This window comes from Dermacentor silvarum, chromosome 1, assembly GCF_013339745.2.
Source record: "Dermacentor silvarum isolate Dsil-2018 chromosome 1, BIME_Dsil_1.4, whole genome shotgun sequence".
Classification (NCBI taxonomy): domain Eukaryota; kingdom Metazoa; phylum Arthropoda; class Arachnida; order Ixodida; family Ixodidae; genus Dermacentor; species Dermacentor silvarum.
Genome location: NC_051154.1, coordinates 139,146,332 through 139,164,602, shown reverse-complemented (window position 1 = coordinate 139,164,602; position 18,271 = coordinate 139,146,332). Strand labels below are relative to the sequence as shown.

The following is an 18,271-nucleotide window of genomic DNA, read 5'->3' as shown; positions in this document are numbered from 1 at the left end:
GAAGTTCCCCGATGGTTTCTCTGGCTTTATTGTCTGTTTCTTCGTCTGCTTGTGACTATATATATATTCTTGGGACTAAACCACTTGGCGGTAAGCCACCGTCTGAGGAGCCCTCGGTGAAAGTAATGAAGATATACTAAAGCGATAAAGCTATCGAATTGTGGCGAACCACAAAGCAAGAACACCAGACCACCCTGTCTGTTCTTGCTCTGCGGTTTGTCTCAATTGGTAGCCATCTTTCTTCGTTACACATGTGAACCAACCGCCTCCTTTCTTGTTATACGCGTCAGCCAATTAGCCCGGCTAGTAATAAATCTTTGTTGGGAATAAACAGAAAGTGCGTCGATAATTCGAACTAGCGTAGTCGGATAAGACGAAAGCGAGCATTCTTAGAGACACGATGCCGTGGTATATGTATGCACCTGTAGATTTTTCGGAAATCGAAACCATGCCCTTGGTGGAAGCGTCATTTACCCAGTGTTTCCTTCACATTTGGGAGATTCCGTATTCAGAAAGACAAAAAAAAATTAAAAATAATTTACCGAGGAACTGAAAGTTGGGAAAAAAAGAGCAGTGCCCATGTGACGTTGGAGTCGGTGAATTCGTAGGTAGTTGGGGGTTATCAGAAAACGTACATTCATAATAATTACCAAACATGAACGCTATTATGCCTGTTTAGTGACCGCCTATGCTCCCGCATGCGTTTGTCCTGTTTTTCGCGCTGGTCTCTATAAGAATAACAAGCAACGTAGGTGCATTACTTCAAGCTGCTTGCTTTAGCACAAGGCATCGAATCTATATATACATCGTCACACAGCATGGAACCGACGTTTCTTGGGCCGCCGATAGTCGTATCTATTGTACGGCGTTCATTAGTGCTTTCACGTGGTTATATTATGTACACTTTTCGGCAAGGTCACAATTGAGTAGCAGATTGAAAATTATACTCCGTATCCCCGATTCCGTGCAGGGCTGCGAGTGCTAGGGCTCACGTCAGTGTGTTTCGGAGCAGGCAGGAGGTCTCGCCCATTGTGCGCTACCAAACATTCCGTGATGCTTCCGTTCAGTCGGCGTTGCGCGGAGAGCGATCGGAGGCTGACAAAAATTGGCAGTCACTTTAGCATACGACAAAGAAGGTGAAGGCGATAGCCTGCGTGCTCAAGCGACGTTCATTAAATCACTTGACATTCTCATTCGAATGCGTTGTTGCTTCTTATTACTTGTTTTTTCCGACCAAAGGTCGCGGGTTCGAGCGCCTTAATTGACGCTACCTTAATTCATTGTACCTTAATTAACCTCGCCCTAATTAACACCAAAGGTCGTGGTTTCGACTCGCGCCAAAGATCGAGGGTGCGACTCCCACTAAAGGTGGTGGCTTCGAGTGTTTGAAATAACTCTATATTAATTAACTGTGCCTCAATTACCTTCGCCTTAACGCCAAAGGTTCGAGTCCCACAAAGCTCGAGGGTACCGCTCCCACCGAAGGTCGTGGGTTTGAGTGCCTGAATTAACTCTATCTTAACACGATGACGACGGTGACTCGCGCACCATCAAGACTATAGCATGAACGTTGCGTGCTTGACCCGCGCACCATCACAATTGTTGCGTGAGCGTTTGCATATAGGTAAGACACGATGCCGGGTCCGTGTAGTAAGTGAATTACTACACCGAGTCGTCATCGTGTATGATTTCGCTTCGACGACACGGTTTTCGCTTAAGGACATTGAAGGTCGACTGAACGATGAGACATATAAGGCCTTAATAAAGGTGTCCCTCTTCTGGCTATCTTTTCTACCTGGTTCACGCGACCCGTAGCCTTCGCTGCACTGCGATGGAATATAGTCGTTCGAAAAATACTTTATGACGTTACTTGAAAAGCCTGTTCCGTTATAATGATGTCCGAGACGTTTCACGGCCGCTGATGTCGCTTTTTTTTTTTTTTTTTTTGGCGAACGCAATGAGACCTGGCACCAGATAATAGGTCATCCTAAATTTGGGATGAAAGAAAAGGTCGCGGCATTACGCAAGTGAATACATTGTTTCACTGAACAACTGCAAACTGAGAAAAGAAGGCAGTAAAAATCAGCGGTGAAGCGGCGGGAAACGTCGTTTTGGAATCTCGACCGCCTCGGTTCTCTGGCTGATTCTATGTCTCGAAATGCCGTATCCTTTACACGAAGCTCGCTTGCGCTAGGCGACGTCCTTACTTCTAAAAACTCGCTCACGTAAATGAAAACTTCTACCTCGCAAGCAGCGCGCCTGGCAACGTTCAAAAAGAGGACAGGCGCGGCTGCAGGCTCGCTTCTCCAAATCGATCGCTTGAAACAAAATGCTCGCTGCTCGCGCACCGCACTTTCTCAAAATTATGAAACCATTTTCTCGACTAAAGCCCAGAAGAACCAGGAACTACGCAGTCCTTTATTTCATCCGTTTAGGCAATTGAGGGCCAGTACATTTCTTCTTTTCACGTGATGCTGATTCAGAAAATGAGCCCATCTCGACAAAAACAGCACGCGATGACTGGTTGACACAGAATCGGAGAACGGCAGTAATGGACCTTCCCGAATGGTACTGTCACTACCGAAACGGGACACCCGTTCACTGCCTTATCACACCGGTGCTCGCGCATGCATTTATCAAGAAAGGAATCAAGCGGCCTGCGGATACACGTTAATCACCCGTAATACACTGGCCGGCAAAACGGTGATAGCGCATATGCTATCAACATACTAGCTCCAAATTTTACGTTCGCGCTGGCGCACTTGACTTAGTATTGATAACAATATTCAAGGTCAAAGCCGAATTTAGTATGCCATCTTATTTGCTAAAATATCTAACGAGATGGAGGTAGCACAGGAACAGGTCGATCACACGATCACTGAACTGCAAATTGAAAGTGATGCCAATTAGACCTTTTCGTAACAGAGCTCGGATTTTCCAGAATGAAACAACAATGGTCTCTTTAACTGCGCTTTGTCAAGCCATACCTCAAGGGTTGTTTTGTGAGCTCCCATGCGACTCGTGCATGGTGACTGGCCACTACTCAAAGAACGATATTGGAGATTCTGGAGCATCGCTCGAAAGCAGAAGACCTACCGCTGCTTCACAATACTTCTTTTTTTTTTTTTTTCTTTGGGAGGGGGGGGGGGGGGCGAGTTGGTGCTTGCTGAACGACATGATGTTTAGCTCAAAAATACCGGCAAGGCTATATTAGCAGCGACAAACAGAGCAGAAAGAAAGACGGCGCTACACTAGCAACCATTTATTAAGCACAAAGTTTGCTACATATACGTATATCACGTGCGCACTCTCGGCACCAGGGGAAGGCAAAGAGCAAAGGACAAGTCATCTTGTATGCAATAAACTTAGCAGTATGCAATAAACGTGGCTCACAGCAGAACGATCTGCAACGACCGAATGAGGAGACACGCCAACAATTTAAAAAAGCTTATGAGCGTGCATCTTTCTGCGGGTTGCAGGTTGTTTTGCTGTGAGCCATGTTTTTCTGAGGTGAGGATCCTCGGCATGAGTAGAGATAAACCCACGTGGGAAATGCTAGAGGTATATCATATTCATATCAGTGGTCAAGCTTGTGTTAGTCAAACATCTGTTTCAGTATATGACGCGGAAGTGAGACTGCTAAGTTTGTCGCATACAAGATGACTTGGCCTTTGCTCTTTGATGCCCCCTGGTGTAGAGAGTGTGTGCGCGATATATATGTAGCAAGCTTTGTGCTTAATAAATAGCTGTTGGTGTACCGCCATCTTTCTTTCTGCTCCGTTTGTCGTTGCTAATCTTTCCCTTCCGGTATTCTTGCGCTACAAAATCATGTCGGTCTATCGCTGCTTATAAGGGGCTCCAAGCTGCATTTTTTTTTTTTTTACTTACCAGAGTGCCGTTAGGATTGTCTCTAATGGCACCAAGCAGCAAAATATAAAGCGGGCTGGTCGGTTACCTTCGTGCAACAAAAAAGTGCCGCTTTAACCGACGTCAGAAGCATAGTTGTGAAGAAGAAAAAATACGTAAACGTGGAAGGCGGGTGGTGAGGTCACCGCCAAATTCCCGTACCAGTCATACAGAGCTGTTTTGTTTTGTCGGGGGGTGTTGTGACTTCTGCGGACTGCGCGGAATAACACAGGTCTGTGCCAGAGCAAGGTTTATTGGCAGTAACAACATATATTTATGGGGAATCAACACAAATGTGGCCACCTTTTATATAAAGGCAGTAATCGTGACGTAGATAATGTCGGTGCACGTGCGTCACACACGCGCAGTGACGCACGCGCACTGCAACAACAGGGGGGATCCCTGTCAGCGCCAACATGGCTGGCGCCCGCTGACGTATTCCGAGAGTTGCGCACTTCTGGACGGCACGGTGACGGTTACTGTTGCCGAGGTTTTTCGTGAGAAAGAACTAGAAAGCGAAGTTCGGCTGTCAAATGCGATTCTCCCAGCCAAGAAATTATAGCTTACTTCCGAACAAACGTTGAGAAGGATGAGGAATGTTGACCTATACCAGCTTAGCACGAGTTAATTTTTGCCCTTTGGTGATCGATCGATTCGTTGGCCAACCCAACGGCGAAGTCAAGGGCGCGGCGCAGAACTCAACCAGGCATAGAGAACATAAGGACCGACATATGTCCGTCATTTTGAGCAATCAGAACTGCGCCAAACGTATACGACCGCTTTTGTAGACAATACGAGACAAACGACGTAGTAGGGACCTCATTTACGGGAGTAGAGCTCCGCCCGAACATGGGCCGAACTTAACTCTCCTCCTCGTCGGTATCTGATTTAGGAATAGAAAGAAAAAAAAAAGGGGGGGGGGGGGGAGGGGGCAATAGAGAAAAGAAGACGTTATCGCTACACGCATAAGATGTCTGGTATGGAAGTAGATCTCTTTTTCCCAATGCGGAAATACAGAGACATTGGTTGGTTCATATATCTCGATTTCGAGTGGTGCACTCACCACTTAAGCTAGCGCCTATATAAAAGAGTCTCTGTGGAGAAGCATTGCGCCTGTCGCGCGGACCTTCCAAACTGAACAAAAATAATGACTTCACAAAGATTACAGAGTTGCTAATACTTCTTCACCATGCCGAATGCACTCGCTTCTCGTTAAAACAGACTTTCTTTTTTTCCGACGAAGACAGCAAAAAGAATAGCAGAATAGCAGAAATCTGCCTGAAGGAAATTTTCTCATACAATGCGTGCCGTGATCGACGTTCGTTAGACTGCCTCGCTAGATGCACATGGGCTAAAGTTCTTAAACCGAGATAATGCAACAATCCTATTCTAAATCGTTTCCTTGTCACTCTTCGTCAGTGGTCCCAGCGGGGGTCCGCATACACCATCACCAGGAGCGGCCGTTCGTGAGCGGTGGATAAGAAAGGAAAAGAATCGAGGCAACGGAATTGCTACATTATGCAGGCCTTGGCCTCCGTTACTCTGATGGTCACTTTTTTAAACAAATCGCCGTGCAGTGTAAAAGCTGCTCGAGGGGCATTAAAGAAGCGACGACGGGCGGCGCGCTGGTTGAATTCGACCGCAGAGCTTTCGCTTCTTGCATTCGCACATTTCCGGATTCACCAACGCGTCAAGCTCCGCCCTTGCGCATTGAATATTCCTTATATGTAGAGTACAGTGAAGTTCCCTGCGATCCTCTTTCCTGCTTTTGAACCGCAAATTCCTCCAAGAAATACTCGAATGAGTGCGAGAATGCGTGGAAAGCGGAAAGCGCGAGCGTATTTTTAAAGAAATATTTTCTGCACGTTCTGTTCGGTGGGAGGCGGGGCATGCGGCTAGGTGCATGATATGGCACCATAGCGACAGTTTTCGCACCGGGACGCACCCTTATGCTTGTCACTGGGCGCATGACTCGCAACTTGACGGCGCGCAGTAGAAACAGGTGCGTGTTTACCGGATCGACCTCCCTAGATTTTATGAATCACAAGGAGCGACCATGTGCTAAGCCTCCTGCTGCTCAGCTCAGACAAAATACGTGATGCTGAGCTTTCTCGACGTATATACCTATCTGTCATCACAGCCGAGCACAACAAGCAAAATCACCGCTACAGAGGAGGTGTCCTACGCATAAACACCGCGTATCCAGTAGAGCGTGCTGTTTCTATGAAACATCTGCGAAACCAAAGCAATGTGAAAATACTCACGGTAGCAATACGTCACTGCTCTTGAAACAAACATTAAATCATTAAACTATTTCTTCGCTGTCTTTTTTTCAGTTTTTCTTTTTTTTTTTTGTAACAAGCGGGAACAAGACAGGAAATATTTTAGTACGTGTGAATAGGTTAACTAATGCTGACATGAACTCACCTATCACTTTTTCTGCCTACCACTGTTAACAAAGTTTTCTTATTACTCATTTTGTAGAAGAGGAATAGCAGGCGACTCCGACAAGTGTGAATTAACACCTCCCTAAAAATACATTTTTCTTTATGCCTAGCTAATGATTGGTGTGATGACTACGCATGTGCGCGCGACAGTATCGAAATTCTATCCATAGGGCGGTGACGTCTCTATGACGGAACATAATACTTAAGCGACTTGGACGTCGACGGCCGTCTTTAAAACTGGATTGTGAGCTAGTATGTGGCCGTATACGTGCAGTTTTCATGGCTACGATCGATGGTGATATTAGCCATCGTCACGTTGTTCGTCCCACAAAGGCGGGTTGCTCAGCCTTACCTTGTTCAGCGTTGACCTCAATCGACCTTTCTCAACAGTGATTATCCATATACTGTACACATCACTGCGTACGATGACATCTGTATCTGGACTTCCACAGCCATGCTTCCCCAATTGCGTGCAAGATTACAACGGGGTGTGCCTTCTACAGCGAAGTGCATATACGCCATCAGGCGCTACAAGTGGCGATAACAAAGTGTGCCACCGTCGCATTCATGCACCAAGCCCATGTGCCGCGACCCAATTACTATCGACGGCCATGTGATTCCTTACGTCACCCGCCATAGCTACCTTTTCCTAGGCGCAGAGTATACCAAGCTAGCGGAGCCTACCTAAGGCCGAACTCTCTGCTGTTTTCTATATAAATTTCGACTCTCTCTCCAGGCCCTAGGGATATTCCCTCCGCCTATTGCAAGCGCAGCGAGGTTTTATGTAACTAATATACAGAACGCCTCGGTGGCCGTATCGTAAGCGTAGCAACAATCAGGCACTCAAGGCAGATTGTCTCCATCGCAAATAAAAGTCACGGTAGTTCAAAACACCTAGCTCCTACGAAATATAAATTTCGACTGCAAGGTTGAAAACAGAAAAGAACGCGACACAATGAACGAGAGACAAAAAACAAAACAAAAACGGACGTTGTCCGCTTTCTTCCAGCGTTTCTTTTATTATTATTTTTTTTTTCAGCCAAACGAAATCGTCGTTCGGTTGACGGAGCAAGTAAACGTGCAATTATCGCTGGGCAGCTATCGAGCAGTCGTGTAGCTTTGCGCGAGAAAAACAAATTTAAAAAAAAGTGCTCTTCTCGTAGTTCCATACACATAACTGCGCAAAGTTCATCCCGTCGAAAAACTTTCAACTCATGGCACTACGCAGTGAAGCTGCCTTAGAAGAGGCAAGAGGGAATTCAGAATCACACAACGCTTGAAGTTCGCAGAAACCGAATTCTGCCTTCGTGTTCGGGTAGCTCATTTTCTTTACTTTCCCCGAACACTGCATCTGATGCGGGCGTTGTGAATAAGCATTCTCCGTCGACAAATAAGGCGAGAAGACCAAACAAAATTCATTTACAACGTGATTATTGCGCAGAGCCTACAGGTATGGCACTATACCCGCAGAAGGTTAGACATGCTCTGGGCTTTTCCGCAGACGCGCTTGCTCTCCGCGCACACGCGAGGAGAGCAGGCATGAGATGTGCACCGGAAAAATCAGAATTCATACAAATCAGACCTATAAACACCCAGCAGACACGCTCCCCCATCCTCAATCTGGAGATCAACGGAAGCCAGTGCAGGAGCTCAGGGTGCTAGGCATGCTAATTCAGGAGGCGGGCAGCGTATCGTCAACGCTAAACAAACTCAAACACGCGTCCAGGAGCGTATCGAGACTCATAAGAAGAATCGTCCGCAGTAAGGACGGCATGAAGGAGGACGACACCATGAGACTGGTAGAAGCCTTCGTCATCAGCCGCATTACGTACGCTCTGCCATACCAGCTTTCACGCAGATGTGAAGCAGAGCAGGCCAACGTACTCATACGCACTGCCTACAAAGCTGCACTGGGCCTCCCTGACTGCACTGGAACAGAGCGTCTGGAGAGTCTAGGTATTTACAATACGTACGATGAACACGCCGCGGCAGTCTTGAACGCGCAGAGAGAGAGACTCAACTCGACAACCCACGGTACAGCTTTACTACAGAGACTTCACTACCCCTTGGCACCCCAATTCTACGGGGAGGAGACGCACCAAATACCCAGACAAGACAGGGAACGCATACACGTGCATCCAATACCCAAGAACATGCACCCCATGTTTAACGCCGGCGGCAGACGAGCGAGAGCGGTGACACTCGAACGGTTACGCAACGACCCAAGCACTCACTACACAGACGTAACTCCCTACCCCTCGAGGCTGAGAGCATTTGCTGCGGTCGTCACTAGAGGGAACCAAGCAATCACGTCGGCTACGATCCGCACCAAGAGCACGGCCGTGGCCGAAGCGGCAGCCATAGCACTAGCCATACGAGAGGCAGAGGGCAAGATGCAATCTGCACACGTTCTCACGGATTCGCAAGACGCTTGCCGACTGTTTCTCAGGGGCGTCCTCCCTCGGAGCGTCCTAGGCATACTAGGAACCAACCTTCGAGGAGACCACATCATCACATGGTGCCCCGCTCACGAAGGTGTACAAGGAAACGAACGGGCGGACCGCCTGGCTCGAGGACTAATTTTCCGAGCCGCGGACACATCGACCCGGGAGGAATACCTGCCACCTACGCTGCCGCTAGATATCCTCGACAGCCAAAGACGCGCCAGGCAGAAAATGGCGCCACCCCACCCTAAACTCGCATGCTGGCAATCCAGGCACTGGAGACGGCTACAAACAAACACATATCCCAACATACACACACTCAGCAAAATACACCCGTCCCAATACGATGACTGCTGTCTTTGGTGCGGCGACACACCAACCCTCAAACATATCACTTGGCAATGCAAACAAAGGCCAGCAGAGGGAAACTCACCCCTCGTGACACGCAACGAACTTGAAAGGTCGTGGGAGGCGCGACTCACCCGGTAGGACCTGCGAATCCAGCAGGCAACCTTGGACCAAGCCGAACGAGCCGCTAGAGCCAGTGGGGCCCTGGAATAGGGGCTTCACCCGCAAGAACCTCAGCCCGCTATTTAAATAAAATGTTTATTCCTCCTCCTCTCCGCGCAAGAAGACATGGAGCGGGATCGCATTCAGAAAGCTTCGAAATAGTTCTCTTCAATGTGTGCTGATATAAAGGACACGTGGAATCCGAACGCTACAGTGCAGACGGTTTCTTCTTCCCCGTCGACGCGGGAATGGCGCGGGCAGCAGAGTTGATGAACGGCTGCGAGAGCCTGCAGGAGCGGTGCCATGCTCGGACGGGGGCGTGTTTCTCACAGCGGCGGCCGCAGATTCCGAGGCATCGCGCCAAACGACTGATCGCGTATAGCGCAGCGCCCCTGCGGTGACGCAATCCAGAGTGCAGCCGTTGTTTATTCGTCGAAAGGCGCGGCCTTTTCGAGGTACGACCGACACCGCAGCCCGCGGCGGAAATAATGAAAAGCGTCGTTTAGCTACCAGGCACCCGGCGCCCTTCTTCTCCTCTGTCTTCTTTTCGACGGTTTGCCTTTCGCCTTAAGGAGCTGAGCAAACAACTCGAGGAGCCCCCTGTTAAGCCAGCGGATCCGGGTCAGCCCGAACACGAGCCGTTGTAATTAGTTTAGCTGAAGAGGAAGCAAGAAAGGTCCGCTCTTTGATACTCTTATATGCCGCGGCGAGCTCTTTGACCCGCGCCCGACGCCACAGATTCTCTTTCGCTACTGTTTTCCCTTCGATGCTGTACTGCTTTCTGGTGCCGTTCTGCTGGAACTAGGAGTCTCGAATGCGGACCCTTGTTTAACTAAGTATAAGTTTTTCTTAGTTTCTTTTTTTCGTTTTCTTTTTCGCATGAACTGCAGACCAAAAACCAAATACCAAAAACGCGCAAGTAAGTTTTAGACTTAAAGCTGCGGGCCCTTTTCTTTAATTTGACATCGCATATTTCTGGGCTTGTTACGCGTCTCACTTCAAAACTCCGTCGGTCATTATTTAGTACGCAGCTCTAACTGTTCGTGAAGCAGCACGGTTCTTATTCATGCGAGAAGAAAACAAAACAAAGCCCAATTACCTCCCACCCCTATTTCTTTGACGAGAATAGTATTCTAGCGTTGCGCCAGTCTACTGACAAACTTAATTAGTTTGTTTCCACATGTTTTCCGAGTATTCGATCTTCACTCTTAATGAGCGTGTTGTATACAAGAGAACAGCGATGTATATAGTACAATGAAAGAGAAATACTTTTGTTTGTAGGCTATTGTGATAACGTCAAGCGCTGACGCGCCACTGCGGTATCACGTGCACTGAGATCAGCAGCGGATAAGCAACCGCTGCCTATAAAAGCGCGTCTAACGAGTAAACGCATATTCCTTGTCCTGCACCGGCCACTGCTGTTTCTTTGAGTACGGCTGCTCGGCTGCCGCACGCTACTAAATCTACTGGCTTGCTGTTTGGCTATACTATACTGCTATACTAGCCATTTCTCGGACACGTGACCTCCCCCCAACCCTGGGTCGCTTCCTACGGCCACAACTCTTCGGTAACATGAGTACAAGGCAGCGTAGACCTTATACGCCATCGAGTACGCTGACAGAGGTGGCCTGGACAGGGGCCGCCTGCTCATTAACCCCTTAACCGTTTGGACGAGCCCTGCTCGTCTAAGCCTTCGCTTCCCTAAAGCGTTCGGACGAGTGCAGCTCGTCCTTGCAGTATTTGTTCTCCCCTTGAGCGTTCTGGACGAAATACACTCGCCCGCGGCTTAATTGGTGTTTGGGTCAGCAGATGGCAGTAGGTGCCTGGTAATCTTAGAATTACTGTATAAGCTCCCTTTAGGGAGCCAGAGTTCAGCCAAGGAACGCCATATTGGGTTCGAAAGTTGTGCGGTAAAGCCACTCTCCGTACGCGTAGGAGCCGCGCTCGCGCGGCACGGCCAGTAGCACTTTTTTTTTTTTTTTTTGCTTTTTTTCTATTCTTTATCACGTTGCGAGTAAAACTCGATTGCTCAACTCACGTTTACGCACCTGGATTTTACGCTTACGTGCCTTAGTATGTAATCATTGCTTAAAATACAGCGTGTGACGAACATACACACCGGTGCTATAATTCTTACAGCCCTCTCGATCGTGATCGAGCGAGATCGGGATAAAATTTCTCGGTCGCGATTGGCTCCTTTGCACTAACTGCGGAAGGAAGCCAATCGCAGTCGAGAATTTTCACCCAGATCGGGCTCGATAGCGATCGAAAGTGGCCGTGTGAGACCCGTATTAGGCGTGCATGCATGCGATCACGGCCCACGACAGCTGAAAATGTGATTGCGCGATTCAACAGCGCTGTCGCGTCCAACATTCCCTGTGTTCAAGGTATGAAAGCTGAATTCAGGTGAATGACCTGAATTCAGGTCATTGCAATTGCATGCACTTTTAAATGGCGTGCATTGCGCTGCAACACTATATGCTGATTCGAATGATTCCAGTGTAGCTTCCTTGTCTCATCTAACCCACGCACGCGCTGACTAAGGCTGCATGCATTACGTAATTATTGTACGTATAACGTTCTTCTGGGTACACTGAAATGTGCAACTTCTGCAGTGCCGTGATTAGAGAAACAACACCCACGCTTTTATTTCTTGCTTGTTGAACACACTGCAATATTTATATCGCTTTGACAGGAACATGTGAATGGCAGGTTTACTGAAGCGTTGCCATAGTCATGTGCCAAAGCTAAGTTAAACATCACAGTACAGGTTGTTTCTAAGAATTTTTATACACATGCTGAGATTCCCAACTGATAACGCGAATGAGAATGCCCACCAATTTTTGTTAATGATACGCCGATATTGGAAACTGCCAATGAACCAAGCAATAAGGTGCATTTTATTGCAATTTCTGGTTCCCAACACAGCGACGTCAACTAAACAAAACAAAAGCACACTAACGAATCGCAATGCTCGAGAGCCAACTAACAGCTGACAAGCAATGGAGCGACAACTATCCGTATCACCATGAGAAGTGGACGATACCGGCAAAACGGCAACACTTGATAATACAACGTTGCTAACTGTTACCGTTACCCTGTAATTATTTTAATAAACTTCCAGACTGCGCTCGTAAACAAAGCAATTTTTACACTTCACCCGAACGTGAAAAATGGCTGGTAAACGGTACAAGCACGAAAACAAACACTTGTCCTAGACACGCGTACAGATTGAACCTTGATACAGGCGATAATATCTATATGAATACAAGGACGACATTCATATGGAGCAAAATACAGTTACATTGCATATTCGAGGTCTTTTCGCAGCCTGTCTGTTATGGCCCATAGGCAGCAGCCATTGGAGTCGGCGGCGTATAGCATATTTCGCCCGTGGCACCGCAAAAAATGGCTTACTATTTTCGCTGCGGCTGCGACAGTTTGGCACGCAACGCCCCGTCATACTGAAAGCTGTCGGCGCGTCGTATGACAATGGTTCTACAATTCACCCGAGAATACACTTGCGATCACACGTCTCTCGACCAGCAGCATCGAAGCAGCAGCAGCAGCAAGAACAATAACAGTGCCGATGTCAATTGCGCTTGACCTGGCGGAACCCGCGGAGTCTTGGCGTCGCCTGTGAATAGCTGGCTTCTCCGCAGCGCAGCGGAACCACTTTTGACCACTGTGATGGCGCTCGGCGAATTGTGGTCCTGGAATCACTGGAGGCGGAGCGAGCGGCGCGCGAAAAACAGTGGCGTAACTCTGGCTCCCTAAACGGAGCGCATTTTTTGTGTGGCAACCGGCATTTTCAAAATGGCGCCTGACGGAGGCGATAGGTGTATCGCTGTCCCATCTTCCTGAAACAGAAGCATTTCTTCGTATTTTTCTTCTTCCAATGAAGATGGTTCAGACACCGAGGTGAACATCGTTTCAGCAAGCGAACGCAAACGTGACGAAGTCTGGGGTCGGCAGCTCCTAGGACGGAGAAGACAAAGAGGAAAGCTCAGAAGACGACAACGCAAATGCGCGTCTGTGGACTGACATTGACGTGAACAGCGTTACGCCGAAGCCTCCACTGTTTTTTTTTTCTGTGCCCTGTAAGAACTTTACTTTGATCTTGCCAGCTGAATTGTTATAATTTATTGAGTGTTTTCTATAGGATGAGCTGGTTTTCGTGACAGTCGATGTGACTCTGCGTAATCCCTTGTTTTGAGCTCAACTACACCCTCCCAAAGCTCCGTTAGTCAAATACCGCACTGTTAGCATGCGCAGCTAATGTGACAGAGACAAAAAAAATCTTTGTATATTCCTTCCATCATTTTGTTGATTACTAGCACATGGACTGTGTTTTCTTTCTTCTTTCTGGGGTTTTTACGTGCCAAAATCAGTTCTGATTATGAGGCACGCCGTAGTGGAGGGCTCCGAATCAATTTTGACCACCTGGGGTTCTTTAACGTGCACTACAACGCAAGCACACGGGCGTTTTTGCATTTCGCCTCCATCGAAATGCGGCCGCCGGGGCCGGGATTCGATCCCGCGACCTCGTGCTCAGCAGCGCAACGCCATGGACTGTGTATTTATACTATAGCGTACAATAAACTTGGGTAACTTACTCTGATTTATTTTATGAGTCGGTTATTTTTTCTGCCTCAATATATTGATTTTTATAGCAAGGATATCCACAATCAGCAATAAAAAATAAGCATTATGGGTGAGGAATTGCTTGATAAAACAAAACGGCTAAGGGGTTAGTCCGCTCAGAATGAATAAGGTTTTATCGCCCGCTCTCATGCGTTCACTCGTTCACTGTATGAAATAGTAACTTTTCGTCGTATTGAATATATGACTGAATATAATGAGCGGAATATTGATTTCAGCTGCGATTTTTTGCATAAGCATGACACCAATAAATATAGTGCGCACGCTACACAGTGATATTGCATTGTACCTTAAGATATATACAGGGTGTTTCAGCGAACACTTTCAAAAATTCTTAAAGGTTGCCTGTGGCAGATAGCACAATTCTAGTTCATGAGCTGGTCTACTCGAAGAGGCGCACATTACTTGCACAAAAATTTGAAATGCATAATCGAATAATTAACAGAGATTCACTAATTAAGTTTTTAACTATTTATCTGATGGCCCATATTGCAATTTACAAATTGTAGCCATGGAGTTCGCAAGGCGGATCCACTTGGAACGAATTCTCGGGATGACACCAGTTTCGACATATTAATTCCCGAACTTTGCGGAGAAATGCATTGGCGTTCCAGTTAGGTTCTTAACAAAACGTCGCTTTTTGCATTCAAGCACAAAATTAACTGGAACGCCAATGCATTTCTTCGCAAAGTTCGGGAATTAATATCTCGAAACTGGTGTTATCCTGCGAATTAATTATAAGTGGATCCGTCTTGCGAACTCCACGGCTACAATTTGTAAATTGCAATATGGGCCATCAGATAATTAGTTAAAAACTGAATTAGTGAATCTGTTATTTATTCGATTATGCATTTCAATTTTTCGTGCAAGTAATGTCCGCCTCTTCGAGTAGAGTAGCTCATTAACTAGAATTGGGCTATCTGCCACAGGCAACCTTAAATAAATTTTGAAAGTGTTCGCTGAAACACCCTGTATATATATATATATATATATATATATATATATATATATATATATAGAGAGAGAGAGAGAGAGAGAGAGAGAGAGAGAGAGACGAATAAATGAAAGGGAGAGAGGTTAACCAAGACTGGTCTTGAGCGCCGTTGGGTACTTTGCACTGGGGGAGTATTGTACTTGCAGAAAATGAAAAGGAAATTCTCTTTAACAGCAAGTAACACGGATTTAGCAGTGACAGACAATGCCATGTTTTTCACAGCGGCAGTATTGTTAAAGGCACAGTCGTATTGATACCTTCCCTTCAGTATACAGGACGCTGGAAGCAGGATGACGCAGTGTATGGTACGGGGCTTTGTATTGCAGACCCTGTTCATGAAAGCATTTCTCACTGTATAATAAAGCATTTTAGCTCACCGTATATATATATATATATATATATATATATATATATATATATATATATATATATATATAACACCGCGCTGGCAGCGTGAATCACACTCCCGGAGGGACGGCGAGAACGTTCGCTATTCGTGAAAAACGGCCCTGACAACATCATGAAGGCGTGTACGAAAAACCGCGCCTGGACTCGGAAGCGAGCTGCAGGCGCCGGCCGACAACGACGCGTTAATTACCACGCGTTTGAAAGCGGGAGTATACTGTAGCGAAGAGTCATCACAGACGGGCTCGGCGAAAAAGCTTTCTGCGTCAGGCCGTGTGCGCATTCGGCGGGTCTAATGGCGGCACCCCTCCTCGTTGCCCCGCTTCAGATCCCGGCCACGCCCACTGGAGAGTCCGGTCGGGCTGCAGCGGACCGCAGCTGAGAACCCCTGCACCATGAAGCCACGGAGGGCCCTGCTTCAACCAACAACATGGGTAATGGCATGAACAAGGTGAGAGCGCCGCACTTCGCTCACTGTGCTGGGTTTACGGGGCCACCCCGCCAGAACGAAGCTAGGACTCAGCCACGGCCTAAAGTGCGAAAATTAAAGCCCCGCTGCGGTCCTGGTTATCCTAAACAGAAGGTCGAGAGATTCTTTTCAGAGCGCTCGAAAGAGCTCCAAGCCTGTTTCCACGCAAAAAAAAAAAAAAAAATTGCAGAGCGACGTGAACGAGGAAGGGAAAAAAAAAAGAAAAGCCTAAAACATGCAAATAAAGAAACCAAAGCCCTTCACATTAAACATTTTAACTTCGTTTCTATTTTTCTTTCTTTGGTTCCAGGAGTAAGTGTACAGCTCTATTAGGACACTTAAGTTTGGAAAGAATGAGCTTCTTCTGGAAAACAGCGAAAAACTAATTGGTCAGTTTTGTTTTTTTTTTTTTCGTTAGGTTTAGAAGCAGATGGAAACACTACAAACTTTGTTATTCCGCTTTGATGCCTTCTCGAAATATGATCATTTTTGGAGAATGAAAGGCGGTCGAGGATAAATAAGTTTGGAAATTCTCGTGCCGTTTTCTTTTTATCATATAGCTGGTGCGCGCTTAAACGCGCACTCGTCTGCGTTCTATAAGCGCGCATTGCTTCATGCATATACGAGCGTGTCTGTCGGGTCTTTGGACGTGTACGTCAACTTGAGGCAACATAATACTTTCAAATGCATTTTAGTAATATTGATTGGCGTACGGGAGCTGGCACTGAGTCATACTATAGCTGAAACCAACAGAGCGAAAGAGCACGGAAGTGCAATTTCTGCCGTCTGCTAGTCGTTTTCTTTCTTGATTCGCTTTTTTTTTTTCGAACTGCTGTTCTCGGATGTGCCTTCGAAATTCGGAGCTTTCAGTAGCAGCGAGCAATAACACAAGCGCGACATTTGCGACTAGAGTACCGAGCACCGACGTACGCTTGTTTGTGCCTTCTTCCAGACGTTATGCTTTTAAAGCACATTTACGTCGCCAGTCAGTGTGTACGGTCGACTGCACTTACCCAGCTAACGAGAGTAGTAAACACTTCAGTGGTCTTTCCATGATTTGTCAACCGTTCGGAGAATTTCCTTTCTCGGCAACATATGCTCCGTCGGGAAGCACAGCCCCGTTTTCGCCTCATACATATCCGCACTAGAATGCCAATAAGCGGCATTCACAAAAGCGACACTACGCCCGTTGTCTGAATAAGAACTGTAATTAACGTCAGGTTATTTTTTTATTATTGCAATTTTCCGGGAAGGAAGCCCTGATGGTAATAAAGCTAGCTGAAATACTAAAAAAGAAGAAAAAAATGCAAAATAAATGTTCAGATGGGTGCGAAAAACAATATATTTAAAAAAAATAAAGATACACGAGACGAGAAAAACCTACGTATACTTGTCAGCGTACAGAGTTTGTTAAATTCGCATACATACTGAATGCTTCACGGTTATTCCCAAAGTAATAATTTATGGCCATTAACGTCCAAATGATGTACAGGAAGCTACGAAAGAGTCTCTCCTTGATTGCTCCGGACTAATTTCGGCCATCCGGGTTTCTTCAACGTGCGTCTAAATCTCTGAAAGAACGGGATTTTTTTTTTTTTTTTTTTCATTCCGTCCCCCTCAGAACGCGGCTGCCGCGGCCACGCGGAAAATCGCGAAGCCACGCCCGTGTGCGCAGCAGTGGAACGTCGTATTCGATGAGCCATGGCGGATGGCGCTGCATTCCGTTCCTTCGAGAAGCGAGCAGCGCGGTGGAACAAAAGAAAAGAAACCAGCATATGTAGATACGACGCGTGGTGCGTGGGCTGTCGCAGGTGCTGCCGGGGGTGTACATCGGCAACTTCCGAGACTCCAAGGACCCCGAGCAGCTCCAGGCCAACAACATCACGCACATCATATCCATCCATGACACGGCCAGGAAGCTGCACGAGGTGAGAGAGCCTGCATGGCACGCGCACGTACAGCGCTTTGGTGTATGCCCTTTAAGAAAAAAAGAAAATATATAATCGCACGTCGTATATGGCTGTGTCGACGCTTTTCCATAGAAACCTTTCTTCTTTTTTTTTCTTTTTTTTTCCCTGCTGCTGCTGTTGTTAAATGTCATCGTTGTTTTTCAAACTTCTCAATGAGTTTCCTTTTGGGTTCCCGACGTGCTCCAAACGAGAATTCACCACCGTTATTCCGTTTCGCCACTTTGAGTTGAACTTTGTCTCCGTGTTTCTGTGTGTGTGTTTTTTTACCACACGAGAGGGACTTTCTGTCACGCGGTTCATTCTTATGTCTCTTAACTTAGAGAATTAGTCAACGTGTAGGTTTATTTCAGTTTCTGGGGCTGAATTCACAATGCTTTTCGTTCGTAAGTGCTTTTTGACAATGACCGGCCACCTTTGCAAATCATATGTCCGCCACAACGATTGGGTAGAATCCGCTCTTACGA

General features: G+C 46.9%; 1 protein-coding gene across 1 annotated transcript in view; it reads left to right on the top strand.

Moving 5' to 3' along the window:
• The window catches only part of LOC119436128 (dual specificity protein phosphatase 22-like), a 96,743-nt gene that overhangs the window by 8,037 nt on the left and 70,435 nt on the right, over nucleotides 1–18,271 (top strand). Inside the window, exons 2-3 of the mRNA XM_037702890.2 lie at nucleotides 15,697–15,819; nucleotides 17,649–17,765. Of these exons, the coding sequence (XP_037558818.1) occupies nucleotides 15,799–15,819; nucleotides 17,649–17,765 (138 nt within the window). The 5' untranslated portion in view covers nucleotides 15,697–15,798. The remainder of the gene's footprint in view (nucleotides 1–15,696; nucleotides 15,820–17,648; nucleotides 17,766–18,271) is intronic.